The 19579-nt window shown below is 40.0% G+C and overlaps 1 protein-coding gene across 1 annotated transcript in view; it reads right to left on the minus strand.

Moving 5' to 3' along the window:
• Positions 1-19579, minus strand: part of RELN (reelin) — a 557548-nt gene that overhangs the window by 91367 nt on the left and 446602 nt on the right. The window contains exons 29-36 of the mRNA XM_040260785.1: positions 17018-17175; positions 15614-15821; positions 14378-14454; positions 4402-4560; positions 4028-4216; positions 3217-3490; positions 356-496; positions 72-249 (exon numbers count right to left, since the gene is read on the minus strand). Of these exons, the coding sequence (XP_040116719.1) occupies positions 72-249; positions 356-496; positions 3217-3490; positions 4028-4216; positions 4402-4560; positions 14378-14454; positions 15614-15821; positions 17018-17175 (1384 nt within the window). The remainder of the gene's footprint in view (positions 1-71; positions 250-355; positions 497-3216; positions 3491-4027; positions 4217-4401; positions 4561-14377; positions 14455-15613; positions 15822-17017; positions 17176-19579) is intronic.

The following is a 19579-nucleotide window of genomic DNA, read 5'->3' on the forward strand; positions in this document are numbered from 1 at the left end:
ACAGAAATGTATCTGTGTGGAGCATTGAGAAAAGACAGGAATCTCAGTGCTAGTGAACAATCTTATCTGACCCCTTTAAAAATGAGCGATGTTCCAGACTTGATGGTTTCACCATTCAGATTCCCCCTCTCTGCACCATACACTTCAGGCCAAAGGTCGGGATGTAAGTTCCCATTGAAATCATCTTTAAGAATTGAGGGTAGAGGAATGACAGGAACACAGTAGGCTCCACCAAAGCCCCGGTCACACCTAAAGACAAAAATGAGTGGAGAAAAGGCATTATATGTCATGAGATCAAGATACTATCTTTCCTTTTGCATTAAAAAGAAAGAAACTGCCAATTTCATTAACTTACACACAGCGTCCAGCATCACAAATCCCTCGTCCTGAGCATATCCAAGGACACCCTGAAGCCAGCACGACATTATCAATAGCCCAGGAGTCAGCCCCCACAGTGTAGTTGGCCTGGATCCATCTGAACCGGGTCCTGGGCGATCTAAGAAAAACAAAACAACACAGAAAACAAACAAATCGTACTTGGTTTGAGTGGCAACCTTCAAAAACAAAACATTTAATTCTTTCATTGTAAAAGTGTCTTCCTCAGGGTTCCAGTTTTCTCTTATTTGAGACACTTTGTTTTATACCAAATTTTGGATGTTGTTTACTCTTGACCCAAAAACAGGAGAGTAGAAAACACACTTTTAAAATATTTCACCATTTCTTTCATTTAAGAGCCTCTGAACACATGTGACTTGGAAAAGTTATTTTGAACTATCAACTTATTCTGTGTTTTAACTCTATGTAGAATATTAGTTTTCACTTTCAGGCTTTTACAACTTTTCAGTACTGGAAAAGAGACTGAGGATGATAAACATGGGGATAAGTTGGAATCTTTCAAAGTTCTTGCCATGAAGTCTCTGTTCTACTGTCCCTAAGGTTTCTTGGTAGTAAATGGAAGCCTTATCCAACTTCTGCCTCTATTTTGGTTCCTGAGGGCTTGGCTCCCATAAAGGTGAGGACTAGAATGATGTGATGTACCTCCATTTTTTTTTTAAATTATATTTGCAATCTGTTAACTGGGATATACTGTCAGAAGACCACTTTATCCAGAAATATGTACAGCCTTACCAAACAGCAGTAGCAGTCTCTCATTTAGGAACAGATTGCACAGCAGAAATGTGTTAGTTATTTGGAATGTAAAACACAGTCGACTTGAAGTGGAATTTCAATAGTAACATTTCAAGTGCTATTGTTTCCCCTACACAAGTCCTCCTTCAATGCAACACAGCTGCCAGCGTGGTGGCTCTGAAACAGAAATCTAATCATGTCACCACTCAGTTTAACACCCTTTAAATGGTTCCCCTGCACATGCCAAACTGCTAATATGAAATACACGCCCCCTTCATCATCTGCCCTCTTCTCTTGCCTCATCTTTGCCTATTTCTTCACAATTATACTCTAATAGCATCGAGTCCTAGAGTTTTCCCATCAACTCATGTTTCTTCTGGTCTCTGGGATTTTTTTTTTTTTTTTTGGCTTACAACAGCACATATGACCTCCCACAGGCTCTCTTCAATCAGATAAGCTCTATTCACTAATTCAGACTCAACTCAGACATCAGTTCCTACAGAAAGCTCCATTCAATCTCCCTGAACTGAGTTGGGTAGTATCTCCCTTTGTTTAAGTAATATTCCTGGGTTTTGTCACTGTTAGTATTTTATACCATAAACAACTGCTTAGATATCTGTTATCCTAAATCATATATTTGGATCCAGGCATCCCCTTATTCATTTTGTACCAGAGATCCAACATATAACGTTGTTGTTGTTGTTTAGTAGCTAAGCTGTGTCTGTCTCTCTTGCGGCCCCATGAACTCTAGTCTGCCAGGGTCCCCTGTCCATGGGATTTTCCAAGCAAGAATACTGGAGGGGGTTGCCATTTCCTTCTCCAGGGAATCTTCTCAACCCAGGGATTGAACCCAGGTCTCTTGTGTCTCTTGCATTGCAGGCAGAGATATTCAATAAATGTTTGTTGAATATAAATAGAATGAATAAATGAGCTACAAGTGAGCATTCTTTAAAGCTCTGGGGTCCACAGGAAACTGTTTTAGGTTAAATACTAAAACACATTGATTTCCTGTGTGTGTGTTTTTTTTTTTCTGCCACTTGTTTACACATCTCTGAATCAAAATGGAACCAGGAAAATGGAAACCACTGTAAGTATTTAATGGAGAGAATTTACAAAGTACTAGATGCATAGTGAGTGGCAGCATCAGTGAGGAAATAAGAGTTTAGGAAAGTCAGGAAGCCACTGCAAGTCCAAAGATGGAGAGATACAGGAGGAGGTGCTGCTAGTGCCCAGGGGCCGGTGTCACCTGGAGGGACACCATGGTGGAGCTGGAGCTGCTCAACTTGGCCAAGATGTACTTGAGATAGAGAAGGAGGGGGGAGGAATACCCTGGTTTAACTTTATTTCCACCCTCCACTTTCTTGCCATTATCTGTTACTCCCTAAACCTACCAGGAAGCCAGAAAACACATGCAGTTGGCAAATGCAGCTGGCAGAGGCCAATTTGCCTACAATTCAGAGCAGGGCAGTGCAAGGAAGATGTAGGGATCTGGGGAGAGCAGCCCCAGGATGGCACAAACTCACTCACCACAGTAACATTAGTTCCTAGAGAGATCCTTCACTATCCAATACCTAAACCACAGAAGTAGGAGCCTGCTGTAAGCCCTAACATAAGGTAGGGCTGAATGTAATCTGAGATCCTGTGCAGGGGAAGAAAGATGTAAAATGATATGAGCATTTCAAAAGAAGGAACATTTACTCTTATTGTGGTGTGGAGATTAAAAAAGAAAAGCCAACAACAACTAAGGACACTCTTCCACATCTAATGATTTTACCAACTGCTTCATGTGGATAAGTATCACTCTGGTTATTGGGTAGATGTTTATTTTTACAATTTAAAATCTGAATCTGTTGGGCAGCCTTCAGGTTGCTGAAGAAGCAGAAAAGTTCAGCCTCATAACACTCCTGGAACTCCTAACCACATTTAAAAAGTATTACCCAAGCCCCTATAACTTTTTCTACCCCCTGGTATGTTCCATGCATAATCCTCATGAAAGAGTAATAGAATTTCCAAGTGGCATCACAATTATTTTCCAATTAGGTGACAGAAACCTGAAGTTCTGACATGTAGCCAAATGACAATTCTCACATGGTGGAGAGTGGAAGGTAGACAGTGATCCGCTTCCAATTCTGGAATCTCTCGGAGGTGTAAATTGAACTTTCTGTGTAGTGCAGACAGCCAATGGTTGGAGGAATACATTCTTCAGTGACAAGATGCCAGTCCCTGCCATTGTTCAGAGAATACTGGAGCTGTACACTGTGAGAGTCGCTGAAGGGCTTGCTACAGCCCATGCTCATTTCAAACTGCAAGAAAGTTGATGCTGACACATGGAAGTCCCAGGTCTCAGCGTAACGAGGTTTTCCTATGAAAAAGGAAAAGTTTAATGGTAGCACATAATTGTACTCTCTTTCTTATTGGGTGTTTCTGCTTGTCATGCTTTCAGTAGTAAACAAAAATCAAATCTTATCTATAGTGTCTCACATGTGCTTTGACTTTTCATCTCACACTGACTTTTTTTAATCTAGTTAGCACAGACTCAGAAATATGGATGGCTGCTAACTTGAAAAGTCTTACCACCTTGAGACAGGCTAACAGAGTGCCTGCAAGTTCTAATTCTGCAGATTCTAAAACATGGGAATGTTCTCAGACAGACATTTTGCCTCACTTTTAAGAAACATTGGTCATATTATGCATGCCATGAAAGACAGTCCCTGCAAAAACTGTCATTGGGTTCACCAAGTCACACTAGAAGACAAAACAACTTGTTATTTCCAACTGCCTCCCTCAGCACAGGCAGTTATGCACATGGTTTTGCATTAGAGAATCTCCTTTTGGGCTTTAGTTAATTTAGTCCTCTAGTTAATTAAATATTCTCCCTTTATCAAGTGAAAATGTATACCTATGTTTTCAGCAAATATCAGAGCAGTATCCATAGAGAGACAGTCAATATCAACTTGACCTCCTTGGATTCGATACCAGTTGGCTTGCAGATCTAAAGAGCCATCAAATTTATCCTGAAATCCAGTTTGAGAGCTGTCATTCATTCCTATAAGGACATCATCCAAGGCCCACTGGGCTGAATGCTTCCCTGAAATCAGATGAATAAAAGCAGTTACAGGAGGTTCATTATATAGCAATATGAATATCTTTATGATTGTGGTTTTAAATCAAATTATCTAGAAATTGACAGCAAATTTAAAAACACACAATATGAAGTGGCTTTAATTGGATGATCAAATGCTACCAGAAAAGTTGGGGTGAGCAGTAACTTGCCATGTTGGGGCTGCCACCATCGAAAAGCTGTAGCAGGTGTCTTTGCCTCTCGTGGAAGGTCGATGGAAATGATCTGTGGTTCCAGAAATGACATGAAGTCCAACTCTCGAAGCAAATGCCAGAGTATCCCATTGTCATTTGAATACTGAACAACAAGCCCTGTGTTAAAAGACATAAATCCAGTTACTTGGACAGCTTTCCTAGAGGCAAAACAGGCAAGGAACAGTATTATTTTAAGTGGCAAGACTGTACTAGAAACTTCAAATTGCATCTCATAGAATGAGGGCACATTTGTCTAACTTCCAAGGAATGAATTAGTAGACCTGAAGGCTCATCAATTTCTTGACAGTTTCTGATGCACCAACTCCTAGGAAATGGGGGAAAAATACATAAGCTCTTTTAAAGACCACTCAGCTTTGTATGAGCAATGAGGAGGTTGGTAAGAGGGACATAAAAATGCACTTCAGATTATATATTTGAATTTTAGATTCTGTCCTGAACAGTACAAAGTCTCATATCATTATTATATACTCAGAAGGAATATCTCAATCTCCCAGCACAAAATCAAGAAGGGCTCTTTGCCACTGATGCACCAGATAGGAAGCACAGGTCAATCTGAAATTCTCTTAAGCAGAAGGATACTTTTACAGGCACTTCATACTCTGTCAGACCTCGGTCACTGAAGACTGAATAAAGACAAATTATCACACAGCAAAGCAGAAGAACTCACTCCGCCCTGATGTTACTCTGACCTTCCTCTCTCTTTTCACCTTCTCCCCTTCACGTATCTCTTCTGCCCCATCTCCCTCTGCCTATCACCAGAGAAGTGTGATTTAGGGAAATACACATGAAAGTTTAAGATACTTCATGTGCGATTCCTCCTACCTCCCCCAGAAACATTTTTTATTTTAAAAGAGGACACAGGGGAAGGGTAATGTTGAATGCAAAGGAAAAAACTGCTAATGATGAAATGGTAGGAATCAATGGAATATATACCCATACATATATATATCATTAGCAAATAATTAAAAAATATATATTCTATTTGATGGGAAGGGCAGAGGGCTTTCTTGGCATCTAATTGCCTATTCCATAACTGTTCCTAACACTGGCACTGTGTATTCAAAATTATGCTGGGGATACTGAAGTGCTATCTGAATATTCATGTAAATTATTCTAGTAAATTTGTGTTTGTTATATTAATTTTATTATAGCTCAATCTTTCTAGTAGTAGTAGTGAAAGTCGCTCAGTCGTGTCCGATTCTTTGTGACCCCATGGACTGTAACCTGCCTCTTGCCAGGCTCCCCTGTCCATGGAATTCTCCAGGCAAAATACTGGAGTGGGTTGCCATTTCCTGCTCCAGGGGATCTTCCCAACCCAGGGACTGAACCAGGATCTCCTGCATTGTAGGCGGATTCTTTACCATCTGAGCTACAATGCCATGTTCCCTCAGTCTTTCTGGAAAAATAATCCATGGTTCATATAATATCTTTTTAGTTTCCTCATTATTAACTAAACAGAATATCTCAACCCTTGTGTTGTACTGCATAGCAAAGAGTTTAGTAAAATTGTTTCAAGAAATAATATGATAAAATATAGAACTAAAAGAATGCCTTTTAAGGTTAATTGATATTACATGGAATTATCGTCACTACATCTGACAAGGGGTGATGTCAGGAATAATAACGTTTAACATGCAAAAGAAATCTCAAGAGAATTAATGCTACTATATTTAAAATAGAAGAAATCATTGTGTTTGATGAGAGAATAAAAACAGCTGAAAGAATAGGAACTCTGTGGGGAGACACTATGTGTGTATAGGTGTAGACATGGGCAGCTGGAGCTTTAGTGGGTGGAAGTCAGACCCACATGTTGCAGAAGGGAGAGAACCACATTAAAGTTCCTGAAGAAAATTGAAGGGAGGCTCTTTCTCATCTTTATTCTAATCAAGGTGAGGAGTGTCTGACAAAACTCCAGTCTCCAACCCTTGTTGCTTGCTCAAAATATAGTTTTCTTGTGGACATTAATTTGTTTGATATGGTTGATATTTGTAACATGAGAGAGAACAAGTGAGAATGAATAAAATAATTTAGATAGTTATCTGGGAAGACCTATTTGAAAAGTAGATATGGTGTCAAAAATAAGGCCTCACAAGACTAAAATCTCACTGGTGGTCCTTTAGCACCTTCTGCTCAAAGTCTGGTCCAAGGATCAGCACCTGCATCATCTGGCAACAGGTTCCACCTGTGAAGTTTTTAAAACATCTCCACAAACTATATGACACTCCTCCCATTAAAAAGTGAAGCTTAATTCGCCTCTTTTTCAGAGTGTCTAGACCTAGTAACTTGCTACTGTTACACAGAGTATGGAGAAGAGACACTGTGTGACTTCTGAGATGAGGCCATAAGAGGCGTTTGCACTCTCTTCCCTCTCTCTCTCTCCCTGTAAGGACACACAAAGAGCCTGTGGACAAGTTCACTGAAAGAAACGGGTCTCTTGCCAACAGCCAGATAAGTGAGCATCTTGGAAAGAGATCCTGCAGCCCTGGTTGGTTCTTCAGATGAATGCACTGCTCCTAGCTTTTACTTTGTGTGCAACCTCAGGAGAGGTCCTGTGCCAGAACCTGAATTCCTGACTCACAGAAACTAGACGATAACAGACGTTGCCTTAGTCCACTCAGTTGGGAATAATTTGTTATGCAGCATACCACCCCAGTCCTATTGAAACAGAATCTGCATTTTAAAGTCTCCCAAAGGATTCTAACAGAAGGAGAAGATATTAAGGAGAGGTGGCAAAAATACACAGAAGAACTATACAGAAAAAGATCTTCATGACCCAGATAATCACGATGGTGTGATCACTCACCTAGAGCCAGACATCCTGGAATGCGAAGTCAAGTGGGCCTTAGGAAGCATCACTATGAACAAAGATAGTGGAGGTGATGGAATTCCAGTTGAGCTATTTCAAATCCTAAAAGATGATGCTGTGAAAGTGCTGTACTCAATATGCCAGCAAATTTGGAAAACACAGCAGTGGCCACAGGACTGGAAAAGGTCAGTTTTCATTCCAATCCAAAAGAAAGGCAACACCAAAGAATGCTCAAACTATCACGCAATTGCACTCATCTTACACGCTAGCAAAGTAATATTCAAAATTACACAAAGTAATGCCAGGCTTCAACAGTACATGAACTGTGAACTTCCAGGTGTTCAAGCTGGATTTATAAAAGGCAGAGGAACCAGAGATCAAATTGTCAACATCTGTTGGATCATCGAAAAAGCAAGAGATTTACAGAAAAATATCTACTTCTGTTTTACTGACTACACTAAAGCCTTTGACTGTGTGTATCTCAACAAACTGTGGAAAATTCTTAAAGAAATGGGAATACCAGACCACCTGAACTGTCTTTTGAGAAATCTGTATGCAGGTCAACAGCAACAGTTAGAAGTGGACATGGAATAACAGACTGCTTCCAAATAGGAAAAGGAGTGTGTCAAGGCTGCATATTGTCACCCTGCTTATTTAATTTATATGCAGAGTACATCATGAGAAATGCTGGACTGGATGAAGCACAAGCTGGACTCAAGATTGCCGGGAGAAATATCAATAACCTCAGATATGCAGATAACATCACCCTTATGGCAGAAAGCGAAGAACTAAAAAGCCTCTTGATGAAAGTGAAAGAGGAGAGTGAAAAAGTTGGCTTAAAGCTCAAGATTCAGAAAACTAAGATTGCATCTGGTCTTATACTTTTATGGCATCTGGTCCCATACTTCATGGCAAATAAACGGGGAAACAGTGGAAACAGTGACAGACTTTATTTTGGGGGGGCTCCAAAATCACTGCAGATGGTGACTGCAGCCATGAAATTAAAAGACACTTGCTCCTTGGAAGAAAAGTTATGACCATCCTAGACAGCTTATTAAAAAACAGAGACATTACTTTGCCAACAAAGGCCCATCTAGTCAAGGCTATGGATTTTCCAGTAGTCATGTATGGATGTGAGAGTTGGACTATAAAGAAGAGTCAGACACGACTGAGCAACTGAACTGAAAGGATTCAGATGTATATGAGCATATGACAATTACGGCTCAAGTGGTCCCTGCTCCAATGGGTTTCTGCCTGCTGCCTTTCTCCACATTAGCTTTTTCAGGACTGTCACATACACCTGCAGGCAACTGCAAGATCTGCAGAGAGGAGGCCCCCAGTTCTTCAGGTCAATAGAATGCCTCTCAGGTAAGTATGACAGAATGGAGAAATGCAAGAAAGAGAAACAGCAGTATCTCTATCTATCTATTTTTTTTTTTATCAATCTCTGGGCCTCTTTTTCTTGGGCTCCAAAATCACTGCAGATGGTGACTGTAGCCATGAAATGAAAAAACACTTGCTTCTTGGAAGAAAAGCTATGACAAACCTAGACAGCCTATTAAAAAACAGACATATTAGTTTGCCGACGAAGGTCCATCTAGTCAAAGCTATGGTTTTTACAGTAGTCATGTATGGATGTGAGAGGTGGACCATAAAGAAGGTTGAGCACTGACGAATTAACACTTTTGAACTGTGGTGTTGGAGGAGAAGACTCTTGAGAGTCCCTTGGACAGCAAGAAGAGGGAGAGAGAAGCCTTGGACAGCAAGGAGACCAAACCAGTCAATACTAAAGGAAATCAACCTTGAATATTCATTGGAAGGACTGATGCTGAAGCTGAAACTCCAATACTTTGGCCACCTGATGCAAAGTACTGACTCAGAAAATACTCTGATGCTGGGAAAGAGTGAAGGCAGCAAGAGAAGGGGACGACAGAGAATGAGATGGTTCGATGGCATGACTGATTCAATGGACATGAGTTTGAGCAAACTCTGGGAGTTGGTGATGAATAGGGAGGCCTGGTGTGCTGCAGTCCACGGTGTTGCAAAGAGTCTGACATGACTGAGTGACTGAACTGAACTGACCCTCTTTAGCTGTGTCATCTAAACACTGTCCATCAGAATAAACCAAGCCATTTCAGCTCAACTACCAAATATTTAAGGAACATAAAACATTCCCCTTTTAAAATGACAACTCCATCCTCATTCTTCCCAGTCTTACTGAAAATAGCCTAATTTTGATTTTAATTCCAAATATGCAAATTGAGGCTTCAGCTTGAGTATGCAGAAAATCTTTACTTTTATCACTGGAAGAGATTTGTTCAAGGATTTAGGCAGATTTACATTTTAACCACCAGTTTTCAATAAAGGGCTGAGAAATGCCTGTGGGATGTAAATTACACAGGCAGCAGTGAGTTCAAGAAAATGGCTCAGGATTGTTGAGAATAAGTTGTGTTCCTAAAGGGAAAAAGTCCCAGAAGGCAGACAAGAGCATTTATAATCAGAGGTTAAAGTAGAGGACAGCTTCAGGTCAGTAAGTGGATGCTTCCCACTATACTCTGGTTAGAGTTTCTTTTTTTTCCTCATATACAAATAGGGGTATGCATTTGTAATTTTCAGAAAAGTCATGCACATTTGTACATGCACACAGTTGCTTCATGTTCCAACCACTAACTACTTTTAAATAGCAATTCTATCACAAGGTTTAAAGACAACATTCAGGTTCTCCACCTCTCCAGTCAGTAAGCAAGATCCTGGGACAGAACTCCGTCTACCTTTGCATCTCTCAAAGTTCCTGCTTCCATGTGGGTGGAGAATGTGCTCTAGAGATACTCTTGTTTTGAACTACATATTGTTTCTGTAGGGTGATTCTATAAAAATTTAAATCAGGTTATGTCACTGCCTGACCTAAAAGTATTCAATTGTTTCCAATACAGTGGATTCCAATCCCACCTCTGTTCCATGGCTAGCAAGGCTCTGAGTGACCTGGCTCTGTCCCTCTCCTCCTTCTCCCCAGCACTCCTAAACCTTAACGAGCCCCAGGCCATCTGGCCTTCTTTTTGTTCCTCCAACACCACAACTCTTTTCCACCTCATGGCCTTTGCTGTTTCTTCTGACTGGAAAACTTGCCTTAAGCTCTTTCTGTTCTGGCTTCTTTTTACCATTAGTGTGTGTGCTCAGTTGTGTCTGACTATTTGCGATCCTATGGACTGCAGCCCGTCATAGGAACTGAACTGGACTGCAGCCCACCAGGTTCCTCTGTCCATGGGATTTCCCAGACAAGAATACTGAGGGGGTTGCCATTTGCTCCTCCAGGGGATCTTCCCAACCCAGGTATGGAACCAGTCTCCTGCGTCTCCTGCATTGCTGGCAGATTCTTTACTGCTGAGCTACCGGGGAAGCCTTTTCCTGGTATCTCAGATAGTAAAGAATCTGCCTGCAATGGAGGAGACCCAGGTTTGATCCTCAGGTCAGGAAGGACCCTTAAAGAAGAGAATGACTACCCACTCCAGTATTCTGGCCTGGGAAATCCCATGGAAAGAGGAGCCTGGCGGACTACAGTCCATGGGGTTGCAAAGAGTCGGACACAACTGAGCAACTAACACTTTCCCCTTTAGATTACATTTTAAATGTCACTTTGTCAGTAAGTCCACTCCCAGATCACTCTGTTGAAATCAGCATCTTTCTCAGCATAAGTTTACCTTCCATCTCATCAGCTTATTTATTTCCATCTAGCCCATCAATCTAACATCCTGCTCATTTCTTTTATTCTTGATGTTCTGACTCCTCTTACTACAATATAAAAGTTCTCTCAATGGTATCGCTTTTGTCTGCTGTGCTCATTACTGCCACACTGGTTCTTTGCATCCTGCTACATGGCAGTTTGCATTTCTTGTCCCCTTTACCATATGTGCTCTTTCCTTCCGCCACATGGCTGGCAACACCCAGAAGCTACCCAGCAGCTGCTTCATTATCCTGAGTGCTGAATGAGAACCTCAGATGACCCATGAGGAAAATGCAGCACAGAGGACAAATCTTATGTTTTAACCCACAGAGACTGAGAGTGGTCTGTCACTGTAGCATAACCTAACTCATCAAGACTGATGCATCTGTCTTTTGGTGACACTGTATCCATGAAACCTAGAACAGTGCCTAGCTTAGAGCAGATTCTTAATAAACACTTGTCAAAGAGACCAGGAAATACAAAATAGTCTATGTTTCTAGACTGCTGACTCAATGAATAGATGATCTGGATAATTACTAGACTGTACTGAGATACTTAGAAAAGTCAAGGAAACTTTCAGTTACTGATGATAAGGCCAAGGACATTTAGAACTAATGAACAGAGCTATCAGTAGCTCTACTGACTAACAAGTACTGTAGTGTTTAAGCCAATATGTTTTAGATAGTCATGCCTGAGACAATAACAAACTTGAAAGCTGCAAAATTCTTCACATGCTTTTCATGAGATCAAAGTTTGGAGGAGGAGCCATCTGAGAAGCTTATGGATTTTGTGCCAGGAACCAACTCACAGGTAGGGTCCCTCAAGGAATCCTATTATATCTGTATAGCAACTGAAGGCCAACTATGTATACTTGAAGTGTTTTGCATTTCTTTCAGCACTGAATCATGGAGGCAAAAGATGGTGTGGATGTCTGAGAGAATAGGGATCTGGGGAAGGAGAGAAGAATAGGCTCTAGTGGTCTGAATCTCTGCTTGTCCACTTACTGACAGCGTGATCTTGAGCAAGTTATTTGTCCTCCCTGTGCCCCAACATCTACATCTGTAAAACAGGATAAATTATAGTTCCTATGGCAAAGGGGTATGATGAGGATTAAGTGCATTAACAGATAGAACACCTGGAACAGTGCCTTGCATATATAACTGCTCAGTAAAAATTAATATTTATTATTACCAACAACTGCTCCTTCAACCCAGAGAAGGCAATGGCACCCCACTCCAGTACTCTTGCCTGGAAAATCCCATGGATGGAGGAGCCTGGTAGGCTGCAGTCCATGGGGTTGCGAAGAATCGGACACGACTGAGCGACTTCACTTTCACTTTTCACTTTCATGCATTGGAGAAGAAAATGGCAACCCACTCCAGTGTTCTTGCCTGGAGAATCCCAGGGATGGGGGAGCCTGGTGGGCTTCCATCTATGGGGTCACACAGAGTTGGACACGACTGAAGCGACTTAGCAGCAGTAGCAGCTCCTTCTACCAAAGGATTTGTTTATGGGCAGGAAGCAGTGTATGATCTGCAATCAGTAATACCCTATGCAAAGAAAATTCCTAGTCCCCTACGGTGCTGAATGTAAAAGTCTCTGCAGTTTTGTTTTCTCCTTGTGTAAAGTTATAAAGGAATGTGTGTGTGTGCTATGTAGCTTTAGTCATGTCTGATTCTTTATGAGCCTACAGACTGTACCCCGCCAGGATCCTCTGTTCATGGGATTCTCCAGTCAAGAATACCAGAATGGGTTGCCATGCCTCCTCCAGGGGATCTTCCTGACCCAGGGGTCGAACCAAAACCTCTTATGTCTCCTGCATTGGCAGGTGGGTTCTTTACCATTAGTGCCACCTGGGAACTCCTGTAAAGGAACAGGTTTCCCTAAAACAAATGTTTCTAGGCTTAAGGATCTGGATGAGGAAACTTAGAGACCAAGGCTCTCTGCAGTTACCCGTTTAGTGATGGAGAGGAGAAGGAATGATTTAGGGTAGTGTATCTATTTACAAAGAATGTTCAAACTACCCCACAATTGTACTCATTTCACATGCTAGTAAAGTAGTGCTCAAAATTCTCCAAGCTAGGGTTCAACAGTAGTATGTGAACTGAGAACTTCCAGATATTCAAACTGGATTTAGAAAAGGCAGAGGAACCAGAGATCAAATTGCCAGCATCTGTTGGATCATCGAAAAAGCAAGAGAATTCCAGAAAAATATCTACTTCTGCTTCATTGACTGCCTTTGACTATGTGACAACAAAATGCGGAAAATTCTTCAAGCAATGGGAATACCAGACCATGTTAGCTGCCTCTTGAGAAACCTGTATGTAGGTCAACAAGCAACAGTTAGAATCAGACATAGAACAATAGACTGGTTCCAAATTGGGAAAGGAATACGTCAAGAGTGTATATTGTTACCCTGCTTATTTAACTTATATGCAGAGTATATCATGTGAAATGCTAGGCTGGATGAAGCATAAGCTGGAATCAAGATTGCTGGGAGAAATGTCAATAACCTCAGATATCAGATGACACCACCCTTTATGGCAGAAAGCAAAGAAGAACTAAAGAACCTCTTGATGAAGGTGAAAGATGAGAGCGAAAAAGTTGGCTTAAAACTCAACATTCAGAAAACAAAGATCATGACATCTGGTCCCATCATTTCATGGCAAATGGATGGGGAAACAATGGAAATAGTGACAGACTATTTTCTTGTGCTCCAAAATCCCTGCAGATGGTGACTGCAGCCATGAAATGAAAAAATGCTTGCTCCTTGGAAGAAAAGCTATGACAAACCTAGACAGAATATTAAAAAGCAGACACATTAATTTGCTGACAAAGGTCCATCTAATCAAAGTTATGGTTCTTCCAGTAGTCATGTATGGATGTGAGAGTTGGACCAATAAGAAGGTTGAGCGCAGAAGAATTGATACTTTTGAACTGTGGTGCTGGAGAAGACTCTCAAGAGTCCCTTGAACAGCAAGGAGATCCAACCAGTCAATCCGAAAGGAAATCAACCCTGAATATTCACTGGAAGGACTGATGCTGAAGCTGAAGCTCTAATATTTGGTCACCTGATGCAAAGAGCTGACTCACTAGGAAAGACCTTGATGCTGGGGAAGATTGAAGGCAGGAGGAAAAGGGGATGACAGAGGATGAGATGGCTGGATGGCATCACCGACTCAATGGACATGAGTTTGAGCAAGCTCTCAGAGATGATGAAGGACAGGGAAGCCTGGTGTGCTTCAGTCCATGGGGTCGTGAAGAATTGGACATGACTGAGGAATTGAACAACAAATCAGTTTACAAAATTTCAGCCAAACTTTGGGAGGAGAAAGAACTACTCTGCTAGGAGCAACTATAGTTTTTATGGAAATATAGCATCTTACCTTCATTTCTAGCTCTTGGTTTGATGCAGGTAATCCCTGAAGTTTTGCTTCCAATTTGTATATAAAACTGAACGAGTCTGTGGGAAAAAACCCAAAACACCTCAGTTTACTTAAAAACATGAGTTCAGAAGACATCTAGCCTTCTGTATTTTGACACAGTAAAAAGTAAAACTCCTGTAATTCTTAGGTACTATTTTTAAACCCAAAGGGCATATGACAAGCAGAAACTACATAGCTTATATATTAGGCTAATTCTATGACCATTCAGAAAAGTTAATTGATATGACCATTAATTTTATTTTGGAATAATGATTTAAACAAAAGGAAACAATTTAACTTCATTTTCCTGTGACAGTCTGATGCAATGTAATGAAATCACTGAAATGGAATTCCTTTAAATTGAGATGATACTATCCTTGGAAACTCAGGAGGAAAACATCTAACATTAAAAACCTGAATGTTATATTTATTTAGGGCCAGACAATTACTTCTACTATGGATTTAAACTCAGATGGTTTAATTTTTCACAACTGTCTCTCAATTAGTGTGATGTAATCTATGCCTTAGTCTCTATAAACCAACCTACATGATAGGGTTAGCTCTGTGGGAAGGACGCAGAAGGAAGGGGAAAGAGACTGAAGGTAGAAAACACATGACACAGAGTCCAGATTTTAGTGAGAAGAAGCTCTAGAAGCTTCAAACATTTCTTTAGCTTCCTTTCTTCCAACTGTAAAACTAAAGAAGCACAGTTACATTTTAGGTGTGCTACTATTTCATTTGCCCTTAAAACTAAGCACTTATTTATTGTACCAGTAGGTGTCAGTGTAGGTATTTTAAATTTCTGGAATAGTTTTCAGTAAGTGAATACAAATAAACTTAGATAAATGGGGCACCACATTTTTGGACACAGAATTCAAAGTTGCAAAAAATTATGTTTCTCCTGGCATATATTAAAATTAATATCAAATAATCTTCATAATAACAGAGAACTTTAGAAAACCAAGCTGACATATATTAGACATACAGGCCTTGGTGATGACTGCATGCTGATTAACAAATTAAGAGTATAAGTTTTACAGAATCTATTTTATTATAAAGTTATGCTTCATTTTTATATATCGGAATCTATGTAGAGAAACATTACTATGTGAACTCTGAACAGAACAGTGTTGTAGGTTAGATCATACAGCAAGGTAAATATTATGTTCATGGAGAAGCGACCAGTTAACTACTTACCTGATATTCCTGGTGTCCAGAGGGACAGTCCTCGCTTCCCTTTTTCCAGGGCCACTGAAGTAGAGAGACTTGCCATCATTAAGTGTTCCACAGCCGGTTCCAACCTGGCCTCCGGTTATCTTGTACCACAGCGGGCTGAGCTTCCCCTCAAATCTATCAAACATCTCACTGTGATTAGGGACAATAGACACACAGGTTCCTTGTGCAGCTTCCGAGAAAAGAAATACAGAGGAGACAGATTTTGTTAAAATCATGAAACATTAGCAGGTACATTAGTGTGTGGGCAAAGGAGACATTGCCATAGGTGTTAGGGGAAAGCAATCACATCAAAATTCAAACCTCAAGCATCTGCCTGAAACACAGTCATCACTACTATCATCAAAACAGTATTCTGCTTCTATTATTTTAAATGTTTAAACACAAACACAGAAGGAACCACACAGTCTCATGATTTTTGTTAACCAGAGGGTTTGTGTAAACTGAGATATAAGATTTTGTCCACAAACAAAATTTGCTCATTTGTTGTCCTTGTATTAGAGGATCAGTATGGGGAGTTTATCACCCTGAAATTACGAGTGACAGCACTCTCTACAGAAGGCCTGTAACAACATATGTTTGTCTTTGGTCACGTGCCAGATGAAGAGCAGCACACTGAAAGGCTGGGAAGGATCCTTTGAAGTTAATTCCAGGAGAAATTCTATAAAAAGATTACGAAGCTTATAATATTTTCTCCCATTTTACTCTTTAATCTCAGCTTCCTTTTTACTTTTGCTTGTAGCAACATCTAAGGGTGATTGTGGTCAAAAAATACTTCTCTTGTTAAGTTTTTGTTTGGCAGTCTTGCATTTATCATTTCATAAGTTGACTTTTACTTTAAATGTATAAAATTACACTTTGTATAAAAGCAGTGTAAAGAGCACAGGAAGCCTAATGCTTAAGAGCTTGGCTGCCAGGGATTAAAGCTGAGCTCTAGCAACTCTTAGCTGTGTGACCTTGGGACAGTTACTGTGTGTCTTTGTGTCTGTTTCCTCAAGTGTAAACAGGGACAACGACAGTACTGTTACAGGGTTATTTGTTGCATGAATTAAATGAGGTAAAATAAAAAACACCTACTGTAGCGCTTGGCATGAAGTAGGGACTCAAGTAATGTTAATTATTATCACTATTATTAGGAAATGAATATACTTAAGGGATGAAATATGTGTTATCATGCTTTTCCTTCTTAGGCAGCTCAAAACTACAACATATTTCAGCGCTTCATTTGCCTAGGTTACAAATTTCTATAATTTGGGGACTTAAGAATAAATACTTAAGAATACATTTCCTTGGAAGAAGTATCATGAAATATAGTACTCAGAGATGAATATTTTATAAACAAATCATCAGACTTGTCTGCAGCCTTACCAGTGTACCCCAGGTCACAGAAACACACCCCTGAAACGCAGTCCCCATGGCCACTGCAGTAACTGGGACAAGGCTCTGATATGTATACGCCATCCAAACCAAAAGGAGGCACATTCTTCTGGGAGCTGCTCTCCTGGATCCATCGGAATCTGGTCTTACTGTTGGGAAAAACAGCACATGTGTTTCTTGTACCAATATCTCATACCAAAGCACTGAAATACAGAACAGTTCAGAAAAACTCAAGAGATATATATTTATTTGGAAGTCATGTTCACTTGATTGGACACTTAACCTTCGAAAATGTCTCTCTCAAACCTTTCTCAAAACTTCTTGATATTTTCTTCATCATAAATGTTTAAATATCAGGAGGGTTTCAGATAAGATTCTGATGGCCAGAAACATAGCTTTTTTTTTTTCTTGCATATTTTAAGAGGATATTTGGGAATCTTTGAAACCATCAAATAGAATGTACTTTGTTAGGACAAATAAGGGGACTATGGCTCTGCCATTTGTATGATTCTGGTAGGAAAGAATCAAGTTTGTACTGCCTGCTGTATTCTCACCTGTTGCCTTCATTGCCTTCTTCACTTCTCATCTTGAAGTCTCCAAGATGCTTATTCTACACACTTAGCAACCAGCTGGGCTGCTAACGAACACTGGTAACTGCCAACAAACAAAAGAGGGACCTGGTCCCACTGCTTCAAAACCCTGGAACACCAGTGGCTGGGCTACTGCCCAGTCCTATTTCCCCCATAAGTTTTGAGGCTGCCAAACTAAAACTTGTCCCACTTGCTTTCTAATATTTCCAATCCTTTCAACATATCTCGTTTCCTTTCAAATACATGGAAACCCACCTACATCTATAACTTCATAATAAGAAAACATCTCTTCCTTCTCAGTTCTACTAACATTAAAGAGGGACGATAGACTAGACTAAATACCAATTAATTATGCTGCCATTATTTATAGACTTGAGTGAATTCAGTCTCTAAATAAAGAAAAGTAAAGAATCTTAAAGATTAATGAAGATTATCAAAGATAATTGTAGATAAAGATGGTTCCTTTTCTCCTCTATTATTATGAAAATAATATAGCAGTATCAGAGCACATTTCTTTCTGGCTCTTCAAATAACTATGGTAATTTGGCAACACTGAATCATAACTCTGGCTTTTTTCTTCATTACTTTAAATTATCTACATTTGGCAAATTTACAAATGTAGCCAGCAATGTTGTTTACTAGGTTTAAAAAGTTTTTCAGTGATTAATTTCTGTTAATTCAAGTCTTAACACATTTTTCAATGTGTCAAAAGGAAGGTGAACGTATCTTTTATTTCCTTTGAAGTTAATTCAAAATGTATTGGTCTTATTTTTTAAGGCAAAAGAGAACAGAATTGAAGATTAGCAAAACAAAGGAAAACCAAAAAATGAAAAGAAAAAAGAAAGTACAGTTGTAAAGCGTTAGGAAAATTCTTCCCAATGGAGTTATAATATTATTTAGCCTGTGAAGATATTTTTCCTTTCAAAGGAAATAAATGGAATTGGTGAAAAGCATCTTTTGCCAATTGTTTGTAATAAAATGGTAAGGCCTCTGTACCCCTTCCAAAAGATAGGCTGTACATCTATAATAAAAAAGAAATACTTCGATTCCCTGGTAGAAGTCTTTTTAAATTAAAGTCACACTTGCCTTTTCTTTTTAAGTTTCTATAATAGAACCCAGAGAAACATGGATCTATAATTTCTGCCCCTCAGAAAGCAAAATTCCCCTATATCCTGCATGTTCCAGATAAGGTAGTAGAAGGTAACACACTCTCTCTTTACTCTAATTGTCATCTTTGTTCAGAGGATGCCTGAGCAACCTGGAGAACCAGTTTCTACCCCTGTCCTTCAGCCCTCCACACTTCAGAGGGTTGTTGCGTCTGCCACTTAAACCAGGAAGGTAAGCACCTGTGCATCGGCTTGTCTTGGGATGTGTGGTGGTAGAGGAGACATTGGGCAGAATATTAAGCAGCTGAGTTTCTAGCCCTTCCCAGAGATGCTGACTTTTCTGCATTCAGCATAGAGAGCCAAGAGCAGGCTGAGTGGCTGTATGGTTGGGGATGAGAGTCAGCAGGGAGGTACCAGCACATATTTACCACCACCAATGTCCCTCCTCTGTAGGCAAGAACCAAGAGAATTAACATGAGCACAAACTGTTCCTTTGAGAAAATCAGCTTCCAATTATTTGTAAAAGAACAATGTTCTAGTAACTATTATAAGCATATTGCTTTGTGGCAAAAATAGTTCCAAATTTTAACAATTTTCACTTACAATTCTCAGCTTTCCAACACTGCATTTGGAGATATCTGAGTTTAACATACTGCAGAAGAAACAATAGCTCATTTGCTTGGGTTGAAGCAGTAACATATTTACTATTCTGTAGTAGAGAGCTCTCCATCACAAATGCCATCCCAAGCAAGTTGGATAGTATTCAAACAGACCAGAAAGCCAGATCCTAATGAACAAGATTTTGTCTTCCAAAAGCTGAAGTCTAAGAAAATATTGATAAATTGGAAGCCTCAAAA

Source organism: Oryx dammah, unplaced genomic scaffold, assembly GCF_014754425.2.
Source record: "Oryx dammah isolate SB20612 unplaced genomic scaffold, SCBI_Odam_1.1 HiC_scaffold_18, whole genome shotgun sequence".
Lineage (NCBI taxonomy): Eukaryota > Metazoa > Chordata > Mammalia > Artiodactyla > Bovidae > Oryx > Oryx dammah.